Genomic DNA, 26,465 nt, shown 5'->3' on the forward strand with positions numbered 1-26,465 from the left:
ACCAGCCAAGTTTCACCTTGACAATAAAGAACAATCATGGAAGATTGTTGACTGAATTACAATTATATGAATTGGAGGAAGTTCATCATCTGACCAATCTGAAGGATTTGTGAGATATCGTTAACTTGTAGAGCCTCTTACTGTATTATCAGCACAAGGAAGACACAAGTGTAATAAATGGATTTTATTAACAAAAGGATAGACAAGAGTAACTAACAACTACTGAATGGATAAAGTGCAAAAAGATTAATAAATGCAAGTGAATGAGTAGGATGTTACTATGGCAGTTACAAGTTAATCTTATGGAAATATAAACTCTAGTTTCTCTAGAAGAAATAAGGCAAACCTTATTCTGAATGCAAGATCTAATGCAAATTAGATAATCATATACTGACAATATACTCTAATGCCAAGGTCTTTAGAAAGAGGTTTGGTAAGTGATATTTACATCTGCCTGGTCGTGCTGAATCCGAAGGTGACGTCTTCCACTTGTTGAGCTGAGCAGCGTTGCAGTGGGAAGAAAGGTGTTGGAATCCGTTTCACAGCCTTGAACACAAAGTACTTGTGAACGTTGAACTCCTGGAGCACAGAGAAGGTCTTTTCCTGGAACACGCAGAAGAAGAAGCCTCGAAGAAGCCTTGAAGGTTCTGATGTCTGTGCAGATGATCCTTATTCTCTGGAACACGCAGACGGAAGGATCTTTAGATTCTGAAGTAGAGTGCAGATCTGGGCAGTCTGGAACACACAGATCTGGAGGATCTCTGATGAGAGGATTTTGAAGTTGGTACAGAAGATATCTTGAAGATGGGGGGCTAAGCTTGTAGTCGTTGTCTCTGTTGCAGTTTTCAAACTCCCCAAATTCACTTCTTGCAGAACTTCCTTGTTTCTCTCTTTAGAGCTTCAGAGTCTTGAGAGAGCAACTTCACAACTCTGTAGAGTTGGACATTAGCTTAGCACTTCTTGGGACCGGAACCTTGAACCGGGACTGGAACAAAAACTGGAGCCTGGAACCAGAACAGGGAAACTGTGGCAACCCAATTGGAACCCTTATCTGTCTCAGAAACAAGTCTTTTAACCTGTCCTGAGAAGGAGGGAAATGCAAATTGGCACCTTTCAGATGCAGTGTCTTGATTGGCTGATGCTGTCAGAGGTGGCTGCTGGATGGCCCCCCTCTTGCATGAGGTTCATTTGCATAGCTTAAAGTTCACATTTAGAACAATGTCCTTAAGGTTTTTCCTATGCATAATTCACTTTCCAAACCAATTTCTGATTAACCTAGGCATTGTGCTGAAAACATAAAGACCAAACATTATTGAGTTATATTGAACTTTTACCTATGCATTTATGTATACCTTGGTAGGCAAGTTTGTATAGTTTGCATGTACACAAACAAACACTCTTTAAGTATATAGAGTTCTTGATAATAAAAATGGAGAAGATTTACTCCATTTTGTCCACTGTGTGCCTATTTCATTCCTTTGTGACTTCAAGTCACATAGCAAAACCTGTCTGGTGAGTGGATTCCAGTTCACACCTCAAGGTCTAAGGACTGAGGTGAACAATGGTGATAGAATTAGCCTGCTCAATGACATGCTTAATGTCATCATTCTTCCTTTTCACAAATGGTCAGGGTGATTGTATTGATAGGCTTATCTGCTAGCCTATCTATTCCCTTGTTTGCTTCTCTTGGAGGTAGTGTTGTCAAAAGTACTGGTACTTCGGTACCAAGTCGGTACTGAAATTTTGAAAATGTGACGATACCAGCATTTCTGTAGTACCGGTAGTACCGAGACTCCGGGTATATTCGGTACCCACTGATAGGGCTGTTGGCAGTATTTACTTGAATATGACACGAGTGAAGCACAAAGCTTTGTTTACGAAGAAATAATAGGTTAGCAATTAAATGTGACATCGCAGCCGTGGAAATATTTTGGTTCATGCCGAATGCCGAATGACAGAGGTACGTGAGTCCATAAATTTAAGCTTTGTATTCTGTTTTGCGAATCGCGATCTGGTCACCTGATTAGCAGAGAATTTAACAATATCCCATTAGTTATTCCCCATAGAATCTCTGTTTCTTTTCCCAAATCTTCACTCACGCAGGGGATTATAAACGTTTCTTTCGTTCGCATTTAGGCCTATAGACTATTCGCCATTCTTTACTGTGGTAAAGTAGAAAAAACACCGTAGGACAGAAACCTTTTTGCTTGAACGTCAATTTCTATTTAACACAGTTTGTGCTTGTTATTAGACTTTATAAGGCAGGGTCAAGTTTATTTGTATATATCGCGTTTCATACGCTGGTGATTTTTACTTTTGCTTTCTCTGGCAGCGCTAAATCAAACATAGGCTGAATGTCTTGCCCCTGCGGAGGATAAAACTCGCTCTTCAGACCTTTTACAACAAGTGTCAATTGCTTGTAACATCAGGAGATAACATGAAGATATTATTAAAGAGGAAATGGTCTCTTTCCTGCTCGTGTCCCTATTCCTCTCAAAGCGCAGAAGCGCTATATCAAAGACTATAATAACGGGACATTGGCTATATGACGCATCTTTGTGTGGAAATAAAAAACGAATGTTTTAAAATAATATTTAACTTTCTTATTATTTAGGTTACCATTATTTACCGATATTTATTTCATAGATTTACAGGCTAGTATATTGTTGCACTAGCGGAATCGCTAAAATAAACACGCACGTCTGTTACCCCTGTTGAAAAAACGAGCATATGCTGGTACAGGTAGGTTATGAAGCGGGTATGCTGGTTTGAGCTGGATTATGCTGGTCCTATGCTGGACCATGCTGGTCCAGGACCATCTTAGGATCAGCATGGACCAGCACTTAACCAGCATACACCAGCTCAAACCAGCATACCCACTTCATAACCTACCAGCATATGCTCGTTTTTTCAACAGTACAAAATGGATGTTTGAGCATTTATTTATTTATTTATTTATTTTATATTTCAAAATTTATTTAATTGAGGCTGCCTATACACACACAAACATACACACATGCTCCAAATCATATTTAATGTTTTTAAAATAGGCTATATAAAATAGTAAAATAGTTCAGATTTTGCTGTGGTACTGAAATTGGTACCGAGAACCGTAAAATTTTCATGGTATCGGTACAGACTACTGAATTTTTGGTACCGTGACAACACTACTTGGAGGTGTGAGTTTTGGAGTCCTGTGCTTTTCATCATGGCAGATAAGGTGATGAGGGGAGTCTTCCCTCATGTCTGCCTGCTGATCACTACAATAGCTTTCACCATTCCTGGGGCAAAGTCTAAGCAGGATGGCACAATGGACAGAGCCTGCAAATCCCCAATTCTTTTCAGAGAAGTTATAGCCATAAGAAAAAAACATTTTCAGAGTTAACAGCTTGTCAGAAACTGACTCTAAAGGTTCAAAGGGGGTCTCAACCAGGCCCTCTAGGACTATAGCTAGGTCCTATGAAGGGATCCTGGTTCTAGAAGGAGGCTTAAGCTGCCTAGCTCCTCGAACAAAGCGAGAGAGCAGGAAATGCTTGCCCAAAGGCACCCAGTCAACTGGAGCTTGGCAAGCCAAGTGAGCGGTCACATAAACCCTGAGAGTGGCGGGGCATGTACCTGTCGATAACAGAAGGTCCCTCCTGCTTGGTATCGCCCAAGGCAAGCCATCGAGGAGTGATATTATTTTAAAGAACAATATTCTTTTCGGTCAATGTGGTGCTATCAGTAAGAGGCAAGTCCCTTGTTGGCGAACTCTGGCTAGAACTCCCAGGAGCAGAGCAACTGGAGGAAAGGCATACAGGCACATCAAAGGCCATGTATGTGCCATCGCATCCAGAACTAGACAATTGTGCCTGCATCATGGTCGAATCCCATAAGACCCCTAAATATGTTGTTCTCTGGGTAGGACAGAGAATGGTTTTCTTCTTGTTTTCTTCTTGTTGAGTCTCAACCCTAGAAAAACTAGATGAACTAGTACGACATCTCTGTGTTGTAGGGCTCTGTACGCCATCTCTTGTGACTGTGCTAGTATTAGCCAGTTGTCTATGTAGTTCAAAATGCGAATGCCCTGGAGTCACAATGGAGCCAGTGCTGCATCCATGCATTTTGTGTATGTGTGGGGTGATAAGGCTAGGCCGAATGGAAGAACCCGATATTGGTAAGCTTCACCCCCGAAAGCGAACCTCAGGAACCTCCTGTGTTGTGGCAATATTTGTATCTGAAAATATGCGTCCTTGAGATCGATCGTGACGAACCAATCGTGATGTTGGATTTGCGACACAATCATTTTTCATCGCTGTTAAGACCTGGCGCACATCTTTGAACTGAATGAGAGCCTGCAATAAAACCCATTCAGAACGGTTTAAGCCTCGAAGATCTAAGATTGGACGCAGCCACCCGTCCTTCTTGGGAACTAGGAAGTATCTGCTGTAATAACCTGACTCTTTCTAGAGGGGAACATGCTCTATGGCCCCTTTCTCCAGAAGAGATTTCAGCTCTTGTGACAGTGATCTCACTTGCCCCGGCTTCACGGTAGTGGAGACCACGGCGATTAAAACGCGGAGGACATCGACACCACCTGACGAATAAATTGGATTCTGTATCCTAATTCTACTGTCTTTAGAACCCACGCAGATACCCCTGGCAGTAGTTTCCATGCTGCCAGGTTCTCTGAGATGGGCACTAATTTTGATATTTCCTTTTGAGGGGATGTTAGGTGTATGTGTTCCGCGTCCTGATGTGTTACAGGAAACAACGGAACACCTAACATTTTGCTGGAAACCGCTGCTCCCTGAAGCCCCAGAGGTGGCGGGGAAGGAGGGTTTACATGGAGATGTCGAGAAGGGGCGGGTTTTAGGTGTAGTTTGCGCCCCGTACCGAGGGGGGCCATCCCCACAGGGCTGAGCACAAAGCCATCAGGACTTCTTCTTTTTCTGTAAAATAGTCCTGAGATCTTGTCTGGGAGGTTGCTGTGGGCAGCGAGACGGTCCCCAATCTTAATGAGGGGGAGCTCGACTCGCCATGCTTTGTTTTTGCACCTACCTTTTTGAAGGACCGGGCTGGGTGGCTGATGGCCCCTCCCCCTGAGTGCAGCGAGGAAGGAATTGCACAAATACTGTTGACAACTGTGTTGACCGAGTCACCAAACAGGCCGGAAAGTGTCACTGGCACATCAAGCAATAAGATGTGGTCTTTGTCTTTGATACCAGTGAGATTGAGCCACAGGTGTCTCTCCATGCTGACCATAGCAGCCATAGAATGGCTGATAGCATGGGCCGTCTGCTTGGTGGCATGGAGAGACAGGTCTGTGGCATGACGAAGCTCTGAGAATGCTTCCTCATCGATAGGTAGTACCCAAACTCAAGTCCTTCAGCAGGTCAGCCTGATATGCTTGCAACACTGCCATGGTGTGCAGAGCAGCACCAGCCTGACCTGCAGCTTGAAAAGCTTTACCTACAAGTGCTGAAGTGGTTCTACAGGGCTTTGTGGGGAGGGTAGGTTTCTTTAAAGACGATGCTGATCCAGGCGAGAGATCGCTTGCAAGCGTCTCTTCGACCTCGTCGTATACCCCCATTCCTCAGCACCCACGATAGTCGAATAAATCAACGTTGAGGGCACAAAGATCCGGGAAGTATACGGTTTTCTCCATGGCTTAGTTATTTCATCATGGAGGTCCTCAAAGAAGGGGAGAGATTGACGTTGAGATCCCTCCCCGTGGCCACCGAACAGAAACCTATCCTCTAATTTTGAACGTTTGGGGGTCTCTTTTTCCTGTGGCCAGTCTAGCTGTAATCTGGCCACAGCTCGAGTTACTACCTCCAGTAATTCCTCAACGGCTTTATCATCATGTGAGGAACGCTCAGAGGCAGCACACTCGAAAAGTGATTCGTCATCCCCCGCATGAACTGAAGAAGCACCGGAGTGCGCATCAGGATTGACAGGATTGATCAGGTGACAGAGCGGGCGAAAAGGCAGGACCCATCTCCCGCTCGTCAGCCAAATCCATTTGCGAGCCCCACGAACGTAAAGTGGGTGCTGACTCTTGGAAATGAGCCAAACAAGAGCGAAGCATCTTAACTGTGAAAAGATCACAGTGCTTGCACTCGCCACCTTCTAATGCAAGACCAGAGTGCTCTTCCCCCAAACAAACAAAGCAATATTGGTGTGGGAATCTAACTCCTAACAAGTGTAGAGGAAAGAAAGATGACAGAGCTTGCTTTTTTTTTTTTTTTTTTTTTTGCACACAACTTCACAGAGTGGCCTCTGAAGACAAAAGACCTGCACATCTAATTATAGCCTCGCTTACGACGCATTCCAATGATGTCACGCAAGGCTATAAATATAGGTCAATTTCATTGAAGTTGTTTTACACATATATTCACAGCTGGTCACGAATAAAGATGTTCCCATAGCGCTGATCAAGCGCAGCTTGGAGTGTAGCCTTTGAAAGGGAACTTACCATCCAAGATACTTTTTCTCTCTTGTGGCATACTAATGAGTGACAATGCCATGTTTAGTACTGCTGTGAAAGTTTATCTCAAAAAGCAATAGTGGTCAACAGTTTGTTTTTGAAATTATAACCTCCATTGATTTTCTCCATAGAGAACTTCACTTTTAATCAGAGAAATCTTCAACCTAAATTCAATGGAGTGTGTTAACAAACACATTTGGTTTTGTTAACTCTATCGGTTAGGTTTGCATTAGGGTTCAGGGTAGGTGGTATGTTATTTTCAGAAGCGATAGTGTCCACTCACCAGACATGTAATTTCCAAGCTGCTGCGATATATACAACAGTAAACGTAATAAAACATTGTCAGATTTGTGTTCAGGCCGGTGGAACCCTGAACACAATGGCAGTATTGCAGGTCTATCAGGCTGACCTGCTGAAGGACCCGAATAACTGGCACTGGGATTGTTGCCTGAAGCAGTCGACGAACTGCGCCATACTACAGATTTGTCTCTCCAGGTCACTAAACAGATTCAGGTCTTGACAATAAAGACTGCCTGATGGCCCGGGGCTAGTGTGGACGATGTTTGGGACAGTTGACGGAACTGTCACTTGCTTGCTCAGTCCAGTGCTGCATTGTATATATATCTCGTAATTATTGTTTTAACAATCTGACGTTATTGACTATTTCCCTCACTTTACAAAGCCAAAACAAAATCACACCCATAGAGTGCACGCATACAATACATGATGTAGTATAGTAGGTTAGACGAGTGGTAGACGAGTGGGTTTTAGAGTGCAGATTTTCACTGCTTGATCTAGTCTATTAAAATGCATTTAGAATGCCCTCGAAATTCAAGATAAGTGGCAAAAATGCCCCTGTATGTCTTTTATATTTATATAATTTAATATTGTTAACCAATATCACACAGAGAGTGTCATTTTTTTCTCCAAATATCAAAATGATGTGAAAATGTGATACTGATTTTATACAACAGTTCAATAAACAAGTTAGTAATAAGAGACTTACATTTCAGTCACCATATTGCCTGTTTTTGCTCTTTTTCACCATCGAAAATGGTTCCAAACAAATTCACACCACTGTTTTGCATCTCTGGGCAACACACAAAGTGTTTCCTTACTGAATGAATCAGCTGTTTGAATGAATCGGTTGAATCTCAATGACTCGTTCATTAACAGTGCCTTGCTGCCACTTAGGCAGTCCTATTTTATTGGTCAATTTTATTTTAATGTTTTTTTTTTTTTAATTTTAAAAAAAAAAATTATTTTATTAATTTTTTTGGGTGGGGTCAGTGAAAAATTTGGCAGGGCAAGCAAAAATTTTAACCACTGGCCCAAATGGGCCAGTAGAAAAAATCCTTAGTGCTGAGCCCTGAGACGGCTATTGCCAATGGTCGCTTCATGGCAACTATGGTGGTCCTTAAGAGGCATCACTGGCTCAAGTTCCTGGACACAGGGTCAGAAAGCCAGCGTGTCTGCCTGCGCCCCCATCTGATGACAGAGGCAGTGTGCTGGCAAGAGGAAGCACTGAGATCTGAGGGAGGTAATCTCTCAGAAATAGCCTGAAAGAGCTGTTAATAAAGATTAATAGTTCAATCCCCCATTTCCCTTCTCTGCCCTCACCCTCTGATGACAGTTTTGGGGCACAACAGGTTGTTTCATTTGCTCTCCTCCAGTTTCTAGAGTTTGAGGCATGCAAGTGCGTTATATACCCGGTATATACTTCTACCTCGATATGTATCCAGTTTTTGGAGCTGACGAATGGGAATTATTATTATTATTATTATTATTATTTTTAGCGTGGCGGCTATAATGTAACGAGGCTCTGGTGAGGTGCGGGCATGTCGTTACATAAAATATTTGATTAATATTTCCTCATCCGCAATTCCCACAGTGAAAGCAGAGCCACTCAACATCAAATGAAAGTCAATGTATTGAGTCACTGTCCATTGAAGGGTATGATGTGGCATTAAATGAAATATCTTCCATTAAATCAAAACAAAAAAGATGTCCATAAGTACTGTATCATTAAAATCTGCTTGATATTGACATCTTTCCACAAAAGGCCTCCACAAAATCCTCAATGGCACGGTTGCCTTGACGGAGGTGTGGAAGATAAACTACTGGGTTCATTGTTAGGTCTAGCTTTCTGTCACGATATCCATTGATGGTGAGTAGAGTTTAGAACCCATGTGCAGTTTATTGAAACAGAATACAAAACAAAACACACTAAAGCATGACATAAACTTGAGCACTAGAACACGACTTGAACTGAACAGACTTGACAACTCACCAACAGCGGGTTACAAACAAACAAAGCTAGACAAGATACAATGGTAAAATGAGTTCTTTATACACAAAGACTAATGTCTAACAGGATACAAACTGACCAAAATACCAAACCAAAACCTACTCTATATATTTAATTTTTTATTTATTTTTTCCCCCAGATATTCTCATCATACATTGGTAAAGCAAATTAAATTAAAAGAATAAAACTAAATGTGATAGGGGTTTTTCAAATAGGCAAAGTTTAATTAATATTTCCAAATGTCTGCACAAGTTGTATGTTCTGTCTATTGTCACATTGTGACTCACAGAGGATCAGAGGGCTTGTTTTACATTAGATTAATATTCTAAAAGGTTTTTCTTTCTTTTTTTAAATTAAACTAATACATGAAAATCCTCCTCCAGATTATACTGTCAATTTCATTTTTAATATTTGCTTGACATTTGAACAGAAGGTCAGGCTCATTATGTCAGCATGTAATGAACAGAAATGGAAGGACATGGAGTTAGTAAGGCAGAAAATAGTGGTGGCCAAAGATGATTTTTTTTTTTTTCTCTCTAGTCTTAAAACAAGACCTTACATTATGACTGAGACATAATGCACATTGTTGTAGATTACAGTGTATTAAGATGATATACATGATACAAAGGTTTTTAAAAATGAGATTGTTTGACACTGTGTACTAGTCTTTGTGATATAGAATAATCAGGGCTCTCACAGTATTGGAAATGTGGAAATATTAGAGATTTTTTTTTTTTATTTTTTAACTACTAAGGTACAATGTACTTATTAGGTTCATATTGAATTGCAAATCACTTTTGCTGCTATTGAGGTGGGATACGGGTAAGTTTAGGGAAAGCTTTGGTGGTATGGGTAGGTTTAAGGGTAGGGGTAAGGTGTAAGGGATGGGTCAACAGTGTAATTATAAATGTAAATACTGAAATTAATTACAGATGTAATTACATGCAGGTGTTTTTAAACTATAAATACAATGTAAAAACATGTATGTACACAATAAGTGAATTGTATCAAATGATTAATTTAAATGTAAGTACATAGTAGTTAAGGCCACTTAATATAAAGTGGGACCATACGTTTTTCTAATGTTGCTTTGCTCTAAAACAGGGATATTCCATTGAGAGCAAGAAGCAACTTGGATAGGGAGGCAAGGCAAAAACAAGGAGGCTGTTACATATTGTTTAGAACTATGTTGCTTAGGCCTGGCCTATGGTTGTGAATGAGGGTTTATAGTATGGGGCTGTTGAATGATTGATTCTGATTGGTGGACAAATGCAACTATTTTTCAAAAACCTGACAAATGTTTTAAACCATCTAAACAATATCTTGAGGTGTGGTAATCGTAGTATACGCAGAATAATTGTTAACACTTTATATTTACAGTGTCCTTGTTACATCCGTCACATGAACTTACTGCAGTAATAACAGTTCATTATGCATAATTGCATGCACCTAACCCTAAACCAAACCCTTTTCCTAACCACAATCCTATATTAAGTACTTGTTGTTAATTAATATTACTCAAATGTATATTTACACTGTACCAAGGACACCTTAAAATAAAGTGTAACCAAATAATTGACTCCAGGCTGTTGAATTAATAGGAAAGCAGAGCTCCGACACGCAGTGCAGTTATGCTTTGAGTGATTAAAGTTTGAATCATGGTCCATTTCAATCCTGTCACCCTCTGTCTCATCCACTTCCTACACATTATTCATATATTATATATGCAGAAGGTATATATTAACATTTTAAATTGTTGCTAGGTATTGTTATTATGCTGCTAGCATTGCTTATAGGTCAGCGAGACAACAAGTCCACTGCCTAGTTTTGGACATATTGACACATTTTGATGGAATTTGTTTGTATGCTTGAGGAAGTTGAGGAATATGTTTGTCAAATTGATAGACACATCCAGTAATTTCTTACATGCAGCTAGGCATTGTTCAGTGTTGTTAGAACGTCACTAGCATGTTTTAGCATGCTCCTAGGTATTGGTAGCATGTTTTAACATGTTTTTATATATGTAGCATGTTCTTTGGCATTGTAAGCTTATTTAATGCATATTGCTAGTATTGCTAGGGGTATTCTGTATGCTGGCACCCTGTGTGTGTGTGTGTGTGTGTGTGTGTGTGTATATATATATATATATATATATATATATATATATATATATATATATATATATATATACACACACACAGACATACACACACATACATATACAGTGGGTACGGAAAGTATTCAGACCCCCTTAAATTTTTCACTCTTTGCTATATTGCAGCCATTTGCTAAAATCATTTAAGTTCATTTTTTTTCCTCATTAATGTACACACTGCACCCCATATTGACTGAAAAACACAGAATTGTTGACATTTTTGCAGATTTATTAAAAAAGAAAAACTGAAATACCACATGGTCCTAAGTATTCAGACCCTTTGCTGTGACACTCATATATTTAACTCAGGTGCTGTCCATTTCTTCTTATCATCCTTGAGATGGTTCTACACCTTCATTTGAGTCCAGCTGTGTTTGATTATACTGATTCAGACTTGATTAGGAAAGCCACACACCTGTCTATATATGACCTTACAGCTCACAGTGCATGTCAGAGCAAATGAGAATCATGAGGTCAAAGGAACTGCCTGAAGAGCTCAGAGACAGAATTGTGGCAAGGCACAGATCTGGCCAAGGGTACAAAAAAATTTCTGCTGCACTTAAGGTTCCTAAGAGCACAGTGGCCTCCATAATCCTTAAATGGAAGACGTTTGGGACGACCAGAAGCCCTTCCTAGAGCTGGCCGTCCCGGCCAAACTGAGCTATCGAGGGAGAAGAGCCTTGGTGAGAGAGGTAAAGAAGAGCCCAAAGATCACTGTGGCAGAGCTCCAGAGATGCAAAGATGGGAGAAAGTTGTAGAAAGTCAACCATCACTGTAGCCCTCCACCAGTCTGGGCTTTATGGCAGAGTGGCCCGACAGGAAGCCTCTCCTCAGTGCAAGACACATGAAAGCCCGCATGGAGTTCGCTAAAAAACACCTGAAGGACTCCAAGATGGCGAGAAATAAGATTCTCTGGTCTGATGAGACCAAGATAGAACTGTTTGGCCTTAATTCTAAGCGGTATGTGTGGAGAAAACCAGGCACTGCTCATCACCTGTCCAATACAGTCCCAACAGTGAAATATGGTGGTGGCAGCATCATGCTGTGGGGGTGTTTTTCAGCTGCAGGGACAGGACGACTGGTTGCAATCGAGGGAAAGATGAATGCGGCCAATTACAGGGATATCCTGGACGAAAACCTTCTCCAGAGTGCTCAGGACCTCAGACTGAGGCCGAAGGTTTACCTTCCAACAAGACAATGACCCTAAGCACACAGCTAAAATAACGAAGGAGTGGCTTCACAACAACTCCGTGACTGTACTTGAATGGCCCAGCCAGAGCCCTGACTTAAACCCATTTGAGCATCTCTGGAGAGACCTAAAAATGGCTGTCCACCAACGTTTACCATCCAACCTGACAGAACTGGAGAGGATCTGCAAGGACGGAATGGCAGAGGATCCCCAAATCCAGGTGTGAAAAACTTGTTGCATCTTTCCCAAAAAGACTCATGGCTGTATTAGATCAAAAGTGGTGCGTCTACTAAATACTGAGCAAAGGGTCTGAATATTTAGGACTATGTGATATTTCAGTTCCCTTTCGTGGGAACTATCGACGCTACGTCAGTGACGTGATGGGAATCCTCTGCATTTTTGTGTTCGTGAAGCACTATTGTATCTAACCAATGAGAGAACGCGACGTCAGAGGCGGGTGACGTCACGGACCGGAACCTATAAAGCATGCCCGGAAACAAAGAACGCTAGCTTCTGTTGTCTTCAGTAAGCGCTATTTGTATCTTGTCTGTCTTATTTACTGTTGTTTGTCTACCATCTCGCCAAAAAAAGTGATCTCTTCGTCTGAGGACAAGAGTTTCCAAAACAAGTGAATAAGACACATACACATATATATAAAATGACAGAAAGCCAGCGTTTCACTAAGTGTGCACCTCCTTGCCCGCAATTCATCGTGGCGGGGATACACACGAGATGTGTGTAAAGTGCCTGGGAGTTGAGCACGCACAGGCAGCTCTCGAGGGGGCTGTCTGTGTGCACTGTGAGAGGCTCACTCTCAGGACGCTGCGCTCACGCCGAGCGCTCTTTGAGGAGGGCGCGGCGGCGAGTGTTCCCCCGCGGGTCTGGTCCCGCTGCTGCCGAGGCACAGCGAAGGCTGCACTCGTGGGGTTCACAAATGGATCTAGTAGAGGGGGGAGAGACGGGCTCTGCCTTATCGCTCCCCTTACCTGCTAGATCTAGTGTCTCTCCGTTGGTGGTGGAAGCACGCGCTGCGGTTTCTTCCCCCCAAAGGGAGGCACCGACACTGAATATATCTTCCTCCGAGGAGGTTGATGTTGAAGGTGTCGAGGGTGGAGATGAGGGACCGTCACCCTCATCTCCAGCCCATGAGGAGCTTATGGAGGTAGTGACCCGGGCAGTGGAAAAACTGAAAATAAGCTGGCCCGCGGAGGAAAGTGTTCCAAAAATAAAAAGCAAGCTAGATGAACGCTTCCTCCCAGCTAGGTCACTACCCCAGCGTTGGGGACTGCTGTTCTTTCCCGACCTCCACACCGAGGTGTCGAGGTGTCGAGGTCGTGGAATAGACCCGTGCAGTACCGTGTCTTCAGCCCACAAACGACAATGTACAGCAATATCACGAGGCATGTCTGCACACAATGTCCATACTGCAGGCATACCAAGCTGATCTGCTGGGGGAGATTGATGAGACTGGGGAGGCTACTTTTGAGACAATTCAAGAGTTGAGAAAAGCCACAGATTTAGCTCTCCGTGCCACCAAGGAGACGGCCAAGTCAGTAGGCCGCTCTATGGCAGCCCTGGTGGCCACGGAGAGACATCTGTGGCTCAATCTTGCAGACATCAAGGATAAAGATAAACATATCCTTATGGATGCACCGCTTTCCTCCGAGGGCCTGTTCGGTGACGCAGTTGCTACTGTCGTCGACAGGTTCGAGGAGGCGAAAAAACAGAAAGCGGCGTTCCAAAGATTCCTCCCCCGAAAATCTCATCCCCCTGAGGCTGCTGGGCGGGATCAGCCTCAGCCGACAGCCGGCTCCTCGGGACACAGGTCCCAGCAAAAGGCTAGTGTGGCCGCCCGTGCTCCCCCGCGGAAAGCTTGGGGACCGGTGCGCGCTGTACAGCAGAAGCCTTCTGGGGTAGGGCGGATCTGAGGACCGTCATTATTTCCCGGAAGGCTTCCCAAAAGAAATCCTGACGTTCATGGGTCAGGGTTTCTGAGGGCAGTCCCCTCCGAAGGGGTTCGACGATTGATATCTATCGTTCCCCATCGGTGCCCTCAGGGGGCTGTTCTGCCAACCCTGCCACCCAATGTGCGACAGGGCGCAGCAGTCCCCGTCGATCCTTCGAGGAGGATCGGCCAGCACGTGATTCGCTTATCTGCCGGTGCGCCGCGCCAGATAAACGAGCCAAGTGCTCAAAAAACACCAGAGACCAGTCTCGAGAGGCTGGTTCCCTTAGTAGAATTTTTGGGGGAATGGAAACGTCTTCCGAATATTTCGAAATGGGTGCTGCTCATGGTAGAACAGGGCTACAGAATTCAGTTCGATTCTCGTCCCGCCCAGGTTCAGTGGAGTGATTCACACAGTGGTAGCTCCAGAGCAGTCTCTGGTAATGGAACAAGAGGTTACGACACTTTTGCAAAAAGGGGCTATAGAACGGGTTCCCTCTCCCAGCAAAATGTCGGGCTTTTACAGCCGCTACTTCATTGTTCCAAAGAAGGATGGGGGGTTGCGTCCGATCATAGATCTACGTATACTAAATCGATTCTGTAAAGAAGTTGAAGTTCAAAATGCTTACACTCAAACAGATTATTCCACAGATCAGATCCGAGGACTGGTTTGTGGCGAATAGATCTGAAGGACGCATATTTCACATATCCAATCCATCCTTCTCACATTGGAAGTTCCTCAGGTTTGCTTTCGGGGGCGAAGCATTACCAATACAAGGTTCTTCCCTTCGGCCTATCATTATCACCCCGCACGTTCACGAAGTGCGTGGATGCAGCCTTGGCTCCTCTGAGACTCCAGGGCATCCGCGTGCTGAACTTATATCGACGATTGGTTGATACAGAACTCAAAGCTCAAACAGAACGTCTGGCAGCTCAACATCGAGATGTTGTGCTGTCGCACATGAAGAGGCTTGGGCTGAGGCTCAATCCCAAGAAAAGTGTGCTGGTTCCGAGTCAGGTTGCCAACTATCTCTGGGTAATCTTGGGATTCGATCACGATGCGGGCGCAATTGTCTCCCGCTCGTGTGACGTCCATTCTTGGGGCTGTGAATGGGGTGAAGTTAGGCCGGTCACTCACTGTAAAACAGTTTCAGAGACTGTTGGGTCTGATGGCAGCTGCGTCCAACGTTATCACTTTTGGCCTTCTGCACATGAGACCCTTACAGTGGTGGCTCAGGACCAAGGGGTTTTCTCCGAGGGGAAATCCTTTTCGCATGATCAAAGTCACGCGGCGATGCCTTCGTGCTCTGGTCATGTGGAAAAAGCCTTGGTTCCTGTCCCAGGGACCCGTGTTGGGAACTTCATGTCGTCGCGTAATGCTTACGACAGGATGCGTCCCTCACGGGCTGGGGAGCGATCATGAGTGGTCGCTCAGCTCAAGGTCTTTGGGAGGTACACCAGGTCTCCTGGCACATAAATCGGCTGGAGATGCTGGCAGTGTTTCAGGCTCTGAAGCACTTCCTCCCCGACCTGAGGGGCCACCATGTGTTGATTCAGACAGACAACACTACGGTGGTCTCCTACATAAATCACCAAGGGGGATTGCGGTCTCGTCCACTATGCAAATTAGTCAGTCGCATCCTCCTGTGGACCCAAGGGAAATTACTCTCGCTGAGGGCGGCGTATATTCCGGGGTATTTGAATATGGGGGCGGACGCTCTGTCGAGGCAGAGCGCGAGTCCGGGGGAATGGAAGCTTCACTCCGAGGTAGTGGAGCTTATATGGAAAACATTCGGTCGAGCGGAAGTCGATCTCTTTGCCACAGAGGAGTCAACTCAATGCCCTCTGTGGTACTCTCTGAGGCATCCAGCTCCTCTGGGGTTGGATGCCATGATACAGACGTGGCCGAGGCGGCGCCTGTATGCTTTTCCCCCAGTCTCTCTGCTCCCGGGAGTTCTGGACAAAGTCCGTCAGGTAGGGGTGGACTTAATATTGGTGGCTCCTTTCTGGCCAACGAGAATATGGTTTGCGGACCTAGTATCACTTCTTCACGGCTCTCCTCTGGAGCTTCCAGTCAGACAGGATCTCCTGTCCCAAGCGGGCGGCATGATCTTACATCCCCATCCAGGAATGTGGAAACTGTGGGCCTGGCCTCTGAGGGGGCAAGGCTCATAGAATCTGGTCTCCCAACCGAGGTTGTGGAGACCATCCTTCAGTCCAGGGCTCCATCTACAAGGAAGCTTTATATGTATAAGTGGAAGGTGTTCTCTACATGGTGTAGTCATCATAGGTTGGACCCAGTCCATTCTTTTAAAGACTTAGTTTGTCTGAAGACATCAGCTGTGTGCTTCAATTCCTTCAAGAAAAACTTTCAGAAGGTTTAACTCATTCCACGCTAAAAGTGTATGTTGCTGCTATTTCAGCCTATCATGTTCCTATGGGTGGTGTCTCGGTAGGTCGAGACCCCTTAGTCATTCGCTTCCTTCGTGGCGCACTCAGGCTGAGGCCTTCAGTACGCCCAAAATCTCCGACCTGGGATTTAGCCATTGTGTTACAGGGGTTGGCTGAGGCGCCCTTTGAACCTTTGGAAGATGTGTCAGATAAAATGCTTACATTGAAGACTGTGTTTTTACTGGCCATTTCATCTTTGAAAAGGATAGGGGACCTTCAAGCTCTTTCGGTTTTACCATCATGTTTAGAGTTTGCACCAGGCATGGTTAAGGCCTTTCTACATACAAGGCCTGGTTACATTCCTAAGGTCCCCACTAGGGTCCCAGGTCCTATCGTTTTGGAGGCTTTTATCCCCCTCCGTTCATTAAACCGGATCAGGAAAGACTTAATCTGCTGTGCCCTGTGAGGGCATTGGACGCATATGTTCACAGAGCTGCCCTGTGGAGAAAATCAGACAACTATTTGTATGTTACGGGTCCCAGAGTCGAGGGGGGCCAGCGTCCAAGCAGAGGATGAGTAAATGGGTGGTTGAGGCCATCGCATTGACTTATAAAGCCCTAGGGCACCCGTGCCCTTTGGATGTCAGGGCACACTCAACGAGAGGTATGGCTGCTTCAAGAGCTCATATGTCAGGGGTTTCCTTGGCTGATATTTGTGGTGCTGCTGGATGGTCATCCCAGCACACCTTCATCAGATTTTATAATCTTAATGTGAGTAGAACTCCGGGTGCTTTGGTTTTACAAGATAGTAGCCAGGCACTCGGAGGCACGGCATAGTTGGGACAGCGTTCCCATCACGTCACTGACGTAGCGTCGATAGTTCCCACGAAAGGGAACGTCTTGGGTTACGAGTGTAACCCTTGTTCCCTGAGTAAGGGAACGAGACGCTACGTCACGTTGCCGTACCTCCAGCATGCCTGGAGCGCTTACTTCAGACATATCACAGAAGCTAGCGTTCTTTGTTTCCGGGCATGCTTTATAGGTTCCGGTCCGTGACGTCACCCGCCTCTGACGTCGCGTTCTCTCATTGGTTAGATACAATAGTGCTTCACGAACACAAAAATGCAGAGGATTCCCATCACGTCACTGACGTAGCGTCTCGTTCCCTTACTCAGGGAACAAGGGTTACACTCGTAACCCAAGACGTTTTTCTTTTTTAATAAATCTGCAAAAATGTCAACAATTCTGTGTTTTTCTGTCAATATGGGGTGCTGTGTGTACATTAATGAGGAAAAAAATGAACTTAAATGATTTTAGCAAATGGCTGCAATATAACAAAGAGTGAAAAATTTAAGGGGTCTGAATACTTTTTGTACCCACTGTATATATATATATATATATATATATATATATATATATATACCGCTTTTGAATTCACTCGCATTCAGCAGGGAGTGAGTGGGGGTGGGATATATATGTATTACTAAAACAATGTTTTTTTTGTTTGTTTGTTTGTTTTTTTAGATTTTTGGCCATTTTTGCCTTCCTGCATATATATGGCAAATAACAATACCTGGTAACTAACAAAATGGCAAATAACAATACCTGGTAACATTTTAAAATGTTAATAGCATGGTAAAAATGACTAGACACATGCTAAATCATGTTATCTAACATGCTTTGAATGGGAACATGTTAAAACATGTAATTAACAATGCCTGACAATATGGTAGAGCACGCTATCTGTCACACTGGGTTATATACAAAGAAAAAGAGGGATCCAATTACATCAGTCTTTGTTTTATTTAAATAACTCAAAATGCTAGATGCACACGACACAGAGAAACAAGGTAACATTGACAAGAATGGACAAAGAACTAAGCAAAACTGAGGATATAATACACAATGTAAAAATGGAGAACCAAATATGACACTGGTGAACATAATCATAGAAGAGGGAAACAAAATGAGTAACTATGGCAACCAAAATTGGACAACCTAAAACCATGACAACAAATGAAATGAAAACGAAAACACAACCAAACATAAGCTAAATGTGACATTAGTTAAATGTTAACAATACCTGCAGCATGTTTAATCATGTTAGCTATTAGCTAACAATTCCTAGTACCATGATAACACCTAGCAACACACCAAAAACAACTTTTAACAACTTGCTAACAACAGTTTGATAGCAACTGCAAACAACATGATAAAATATGCTATTAATGTCTAGATAACATGCTAAATCGTACCAGCAATGCCTAAAAACATAAGAAAATCCTACTGTGGCATTCATTTTATCATCGTCTAACAGGTCCTGGAATTTGCACTTTTTTTGGACGTTGTTGCGCTTCAATCTTCGAGGTGCAGTTTGACGCGATTTGCTTGCACGAGGGACTGTTTGCTGCATTTTTACTCTACTGTTTCTTTTGCACAGACAATCTAGTCAGATAACTGTATCTGTCTCACTCTGGATTATGCATTTTATTTCAATACCATGATTATCTGTGATGTTTGATATGTACACTGTATTGTTTCTTTGTATTGTATACTGTGTTTTTCTTGTGTTTATGTTTTGTTTGTAAAGTGTTTTGAGCTCTGGAAAAGTGCTATATAAATTAAACTTATTATTATTATTTTATTATTATTAACAAGTGCTGACCGGCAACCTCGAATTTCAGATTACTTTTTTTTTTTTTTTGCAGCACAGTCACGGACCTGCATGTAAAAATCTAGATGCAGATCATTTACTCCCCTCATGTGGTTCCAAAACTGTATCTGTCCAAAAACATTTGAGATATACAAACAAACATACATACATACATACATACATGATGATAAACTTCTCTCTTTCTATCTATTCTATCTACTTGTTTTTCAAGACTAAATAGAATGTACTCACAACCTTACGCAAAATATGTATTATTTACCTTTCATAATATAAGCTTCCAAATACTTAATGGACTTGCTTAAATAATAATGCAAAATGTGTATTCTTTAATTTAAATAATGGTTTATATTCACTTTGTTTAAAAGCTGGCTAATCTCAGATCATCATGCTTCAAGACTTTGCATATTGTGCATATTGCACAGATTTCATGTTGCTATTTATATTGTCATATTGCACAGACACATTGCACTTTAAATATACATGAATTTGCATATTTTACTTGATAACATGTTTTTTTCTTAAGTTCATTAGGGTATTTGGGTAACACTAAACCATGCTGAAGATAACATACTTTGCTCATAAACACTGAACCTTGCCATCACTTTGTTTCATAGCTGAAGATATTTGACAAGGCTGCCTGTTCCATAGTGACTTTAATTGAAAGTAATGTATTCTGTGCTGTCATACATTCTAAATACTCAAAGAAAAAATGTGGTAAAAAAGACAGCTGCCTGAGATTTAAAGTCAAATTGAAGCAACCAAACAGCCTGTATTGTGAGAAAACACAATGCTTTACATAAACAGGGTCAAAACTTGTATGTATATCCATATTCTCTAAGACAAAATGCAGCATAACACTTTTAATTGTACAATTACAGTTCTTGCAAGCCAATGCAAGGACTGTATATTCATAGTCCTCAAACACATTTTAGTAAAAGTTTGTGCTAATCCTCAACCAAAAGTGAAAAGTCAGTTATTAATCTTCACTAAAATCTCAAGTTACGTCTTTGAAATCAAAAGTTACATAATACATATCTGTTACATGAGTATAGACAAATATGCTATTGAAAATGGACATTGCATTGATGCCCACCTTTTAGTCCTTAATGATCAGAATGACACTGCCAGTTGCAAAAATATATGTATGACAGAAGTGAGAAGATCCTTTTACTTGATTGTTCTTATCCGATATTTGATATTTGATCCATTGAGCAATATTTCAAGGAAAATGTTTATTTGTCCTAAAATATGTGTAATGTGACAAACAATCTTTATGAAACCCTCTCACTTGGTTCATTTTTGAAAAAATAGTCCTCTAAAGATTCTGAACTTCTGGGCATCTGCTGAATGCGAAGGCGTGACCAGCCTAATGAGGAACATTACTAGTCACATCTAGTAATTATTTAGTTTATAGTTTATTTTGTCCATCCAGCAGGTATGGGTGGGTTAGGGTTTTAACCTAATGCAGTTTCAAGCCATCTCTTTAATGTCAGGTAGCTCATTTACTCCTGCCAAAAACCACTCACATTGATTTATTCTCTATTTGTTTCTTTATAGGCTGTGGAGACTAACCTGGCCTCCAAAGACAGTCACTGGGTGTTTGTGAATGAGGTAAGGGAAGGTTTATTTTTATCTTTTTCATGTTCAGGTGCTTTCTTCAATTAGTTCACTGTGATGAATGAGATTGAACAAGAGATTCAGCAAAATGATCCGATCATCCCATCACTACAGGTTATTAGGAAACAAAAACATGGGAAACAGATCAACACCTATAGATTGATGATATCTGACCAAAAAAAAACTAAATGAGAGCTATATATACAGATAAACACAAGGGACTAAATGAGGTAACTAACAAGACTAGACACAGATCAAACGTAACACTTCCAAAGTTAAGTTTGGTGAACTCTGCCCTGCAGATTTGTATCATGAAAACAAGACCAATAGAAGACCGATATTATTTCACAACGTGACCTCTTATTTGAAACAAAAGAATGCAAACTTAAAATCTGCAGGACTGCAGCATTGCAGTAAAGTGAAGCAGATTGCATATTTCTACATTTTGGGTGTATTATACAGTATTTTGAAAATAATTTATCTTCCAGTAAGTTTTGAGAGTTCATTTTTAGTCCATCTCCTATCCTGAAAAGTCTGTCTTACAGAGATGGACTAAAAATGATATTCCAAAACTTGCTGCCAGATTCTGGAAAATAAATTTTCCAAAACGTAGTATAAGAGGATGTGGTGCTTGTTCTTCAAGAGTCACTCTCAATCTGTCTATTAAAAAAAAAAATTTTTTTTTACAACACTTCAGCGTGTGATTCTTAGTAAGTGGGGGTCATTTTTTAGGATTCTTTACCTTAGCTAAGTCTCTGAAATCCTGACACCTTGCACTTCTGAGACTCCAGGTAGGTTGCTGGAAAATGGTGGCGCTGGAGATTGAAGGGATCCTGGTGGTTTTGCACTTAATTCTTCACCTTAATTCTTAATTTTTTTTGCAGTTAACGTGTCTTTTCTTCTCCACCTGTTTTTGTCTGACCCTACTGACCCAAAATTTCACTGTGCATTGGTTATGCCTTATCTTTGCAATTTCTAGTATTGCGTTAGTATTGCATCCTTCTCATGTGCATTTAATAATTTTTGACTTTTCAGTTTGAGTTAAATCTCTTTTTTGGCTCATTTTGCCTGTAAAGGAAAACCTGCCTAATAATTATGGACACCTAAATATAAGGTGTTTTCATTTCCAGCCTTCATGAATAATTATATATCACTTATAAATTATTACATACATATTAAATTAATTGTAGTTATTAAAGGGTTAGTTCACCCTAAAATGAAAATTGTCATAATTTACTCCCCCTCAAGTTAAATATAAATTGTGTAAATTTATTTGTTCTGCTCAACACAAAAGGTGATATTTTGAAGAAAATTTGTAACCAGGCTGCTTTGGGGTACCACTGACTTCGATAGTAGGAAAATCAATACTATGGAAGTCAAGGGTGCCCCAGAACTGTTCAGTTTCCCACATTCTTCAAAATATCTTATTTTGTGTTCAACAGAACATAGAAATTTCTATAGTTTTGGAACAACTTGAGAGTGAGTAAATGATAACAGAATTTAGATTTTTGGGTGAACTATCTCTTTAAGATTTATGTGATTTGGAATTGGTAAAATATGCTTGAAAAAAAAAAAAAATGAATGATCAGAAAATCAACTTTGTGCACAGTGTAGTTGATTGTATAGTCATTATATATTCATTAAAGCAGTATCATGAATAATGAATGCCTGAACATACAGGCAAACTAATAAAACAGTGTAGGATGAGACTAGCATTTGCAAGTAGGAAGTGGTAATGGTAGTGGATCAAATCAGTATAAAAATAATTAAATGATGCAGTTTTATTCAACCCACTGAGAAAAGGCCAGTTTAAAAGGCTGTGTCTCTAATTATATAAACAGAAGCTTCAAATACAGCAAACAGTGCACCCTGGGGAGAACAATTCCTACATACTGCAGCCATCATAACCGGCACAAAAACATTTGCCAATCATCTTTGATGCATGTTAAAGGCAAATTACACAAGGGCAGGTGGTGTTTAATCGATCACATGTGATTGGAATTTTATCACGTAACTCAATCTGTGAGTTGTGGAAGCCCCAGATTTTGTTTAAGTTAATTGTGAAGGATGATGCCTTCCTGCTAAACATGCTGTGAAGCACCACATGCTGCTGTTACATATTAAAGTCTCATCCTGCTGACTATACAATGCATAGGTGTGATTGCAATTGATTAAGAAACACCATATTGTGTTCTTTTCCCCTTTGCATATAATCTTACAAGCCATGAGTCTAAAACATTAGATGACACTAAACTAATATGCTTAAGAAGTTTCTCTTCAAACTGTTACTAGGTCAAAGACGAAAGGGGTTTTTAAGCATCAATCAATAAATAAATAAAAGTGTAATACAACTTAAAGAAAAAAAAAAAATTCTGTATAGTAGAATATGTCCTGATAACATTTTTTTTTTTTTTTTTTCTGAGAAAAAAAAAAATAAAATAAAAAAAGAATGGCTATCATTGTATCATATCATTGTGGTACATTTTTACCACAATTTACAGAAGACACCCACTAAAATATTCAGTGTAACAGTAACAAGTATATTCAGTTTTGGTTTCGTTTTCACTGTGTTCTGTTTTCCATGTTATGGTGTGCCTTCCTAGTTCCGTGCCGTTAAAGTTTGGATGTAGTTATAGCTTCCCTGGTATTCTCCTGGTCAGCCAGTACATCGACCCAGCCTCTGCTGGTTCCCTTCAGTCCCTTGGCTTCCCATCTGACGCCACTCTACTATGTGGAATTGCCTCTGCTCTTCTGGTGTAGTGATTTTGGACTAGCCTCACTCGAGGGTACCACAAATTTAGTGGTTTTTGGTCTTAAATATTAATATTAATATTTTGTATTCATATTAATATTGAGTCAGGTGATTCCTTCCAATATTTTCGGGGCACCAGCCAAGTCTCACCTTGACAATAAAGAACAATCATGGAAGTTTGTTGACTGAATTACAATTATATAAATTGGAGGAAGTTCATCATCTGACCAATCTGAAGGATTTGTGAGATATCGTTAACTTGTAGAGCCTCTTACTGTATTACCAACACAAGGAAGACACAAGTGTAATAAATGGATTTTATTAACAAAAGTATAGACAAGAGTAACTAACAACTATTGAATGGATAAAGTGCAAAAAGATTAATAAATGCAAGTGAATGAGTAGGATGTTACTATGGCAGTTACAAGTTAAACTTATGGAAAGATATAGTTTCTCTAAAAGAAATAAGGTAAAATTATTTGTTATTAACTGATATCAGATATGCAAAATCTAATGCAAATTAGATAATCATATACTGCCAATATACACTAATGCTAAGGTCTCTAGAAAGAGGTTTGGTCAGTGATATTTACATCTGCCTGGTCGTGCTGAATCCGAAGGTGACGTCTTCCACTGGTTGAGCTGGGCAGCGTTGCAGTGGGAAGAAAGGAGTTGAAAATCTGTTTCACAGCCTTGAACACAAAGTACTTGTGAATGTTGAACTCCTGGAGCACAGAGAAGGTCCTTTTCCTGGAACATGCAGAAGAAGAAGCCTTGAAGAAGCCTTGAAGGTTTTGATGTGTGTGCAGACGATCCTTATTCTCTGGAACACACAGACGAAAGGATCTTTAGATTCTGAAGTCAGTGTAGATCCGGGCAGTCTGGAACACGCAGATCTGGAGGATTTCTGATGAGAGGATTTTGAAGTTGGTGCAGAAGATATCTTGAAGATGGAGTGTGAAGCTTGTCGTCATTGTCTCCGTTGCAGTTTTCAAACTCCCCAAATTAACTTCTTGCAGAACTTCCTTGTTTCTCTCTTTAGAGCTTCAGAGTCTTGAGAGAGCAACTTCACAACTGTGGAGTTGGACTTAGCTTAGCACATCTTGAGACCGGGACTGGAACAGGAACTGGAGCCTGGAACCAGAACGGGAAACTGCAGCAACCCAACTGGGACAATTCTCTGTCTCAGAAACAAGTCTTTTAACCTGTCCCCAGAAGGAGGGAAATGCAAATTGGCACCTTTCAGATCCAGTGTTTTGATTGGCTGATGCTGTCAGAGGTGGCCACTGGATGGCCCCCTCTTACATGAGATTAATTTGCATTGCTTAAAGTTCATCTTTAGGAACAATGTCTTTAAGGTTTTTCCTATGCATAATTCACTTTCCAAACCAATTTCAGATTATCCTAGGCATTGTGCTGAAAACATAAAGACCAAACATCATTTTACCTATGCATTAATGTATACCTTAATAGGCAAGTTTGTATATTTTGCATGTACACAAACAACACTCATTAAGTATATATAGTTCTGATAATAGAAATGGAGAAGATTTGCCCATTTTGTCCACTGTGTGTCTATTTTGTGTCCTTTGTGACTTCAAACCACATGGCAAACTTATTTGGTGAGTGGAGTTTAGTTCACACCTCAGGTCTTAGGACTGAGGGACTGGGGTGAACAGTGGGGAAAATTGTGATAGGATTAGCCTGCTTAATGACATATCTGCATGTTGATTACTACACTGGTCACTAGCTCCAACTAGAAAAAAAAGATCCCCTTGCAGCATCAGCCGCAAATCCCATCACTCCACCTCGGCCCGTCGACCTGTCGGCTCCCTCCCTCGGCTCTACCAGAGATTATCGTCCTTACGGCTCCACCGGGCTTCCTCGTCCCTCCAGCTTGACCTTGGTCAGATGTCTCTCTGTCTGTGCCACGGACTTCCGAGCCATCCACTGTGCTCCGTCTCTCCACCCCTTCAGTTCCATCTTGCTCTGCCTTCCCTCCGGCTCCACTTCAGTCCTCTGGCACCCTGGCTCCACCTCGGACGCTTGTCACTGAGGCTCCGCCTCGGCCTCCAGGACTATTGGTGTTGGCCTGTCCCATTTGCTTTCTGTCTCCACCTTGGGCTCCACCTCCATCCATCGTCCCCCTGGTGTCATCAACCACCATGGCTCCTCCCTCCTGCGACTGCTGTGGCCCATCATCCTGGCTGCACTCTGGGTCTCTTTCTGTTTCCCTAACCCTAACCTTAAACATACTCTGGTTTGGCTGAACTTACTCCCGGGCACGTTTTTTTGAACCAACATACCTCTAGTAAGCAAGGTTCGGATTAATCAACCAAGAGTTCAGTATATGTTTGACAGTAAGATAACCTTGCTTTCTGGAATACCCCCTGTTGTGTTTTATCTAGATCACTCTGCCTGTGTATTTCTTATGGTTATGGTTACCGTTTTTTGGTCAGTTCTGTGTTCTGTGTCGTTTATGTTTGGTTGTAATTTTAGCTACCCAGGTATTCTCCTGCGTGTTCCATTCTTTTATTTATGATTAAATACTGTGTTTCCTTGTCGTCGTGGGCATCATTACAGTAACACAATGTGACACATAGTTCATATACATATAATCTTGTCAGGCATATTTAGAACAACAATCAATTGATTACATATTAAAAATCTTTTTAAGGATCTCAGTGCAGACCCCAAATACTAATTAATTGTAAATTTAAATCATTATACTTTCCTAATATCCTTCAAACCACTAGGTTTTACCAATTTGTCAGCAAGAAGCTTTTGTAAAGAAGTGAAAATAATTTAAAATATAATAAAATTTAGTAGAATCACATATTATTTTATATATTTTAATAAGTACATCTCAGAATAAGTTTCGAGATGCACATGGAAATTTGGCGGATCCTTGATGTGATCGCGGGCAGCAGCGCAAAGATGATTCTGTGCTAATTTGATCTATATTT

At 41.6% G+C, this 26,465-nt stretch overlaps 1 protein-coding gene across 1 annotated transcript in view; it reads left to right on the forward strand.

Annotated features, from left to right (window-relative positions):
- Positions 1-26,465, forward strand: part of grid1b (glutamate receptor, ionotropic, delta 1b) — a 463,740-nt gene that overhangs the window by 367,779 nt on the left and 69,496 nt on the right. Inside the window, 1 exon segment of the mRNA XM_048170087.1 lies at positions 20,688-20,741. Coding sequence (XP_048026044.1) covers positions 20,688-20,741 — 54 coding nt within the window.

The sequence above is a fragment of the Megalobrama amblycephala genome, linkage group LG20, assembly GCF_018812025.1.
Source record: "Megalobrama amblycephala isolate DHTTF-2021 linkage group LG20, ASM1881202v1, whole genome shotgun sequence".
Lineage (NCBI taxonomy): Eukaryota > Metazoa > Chordata > Actinopteri > Cypriniformes > Xenocyprididae > Megalobrama > Megalobrama amblycephala.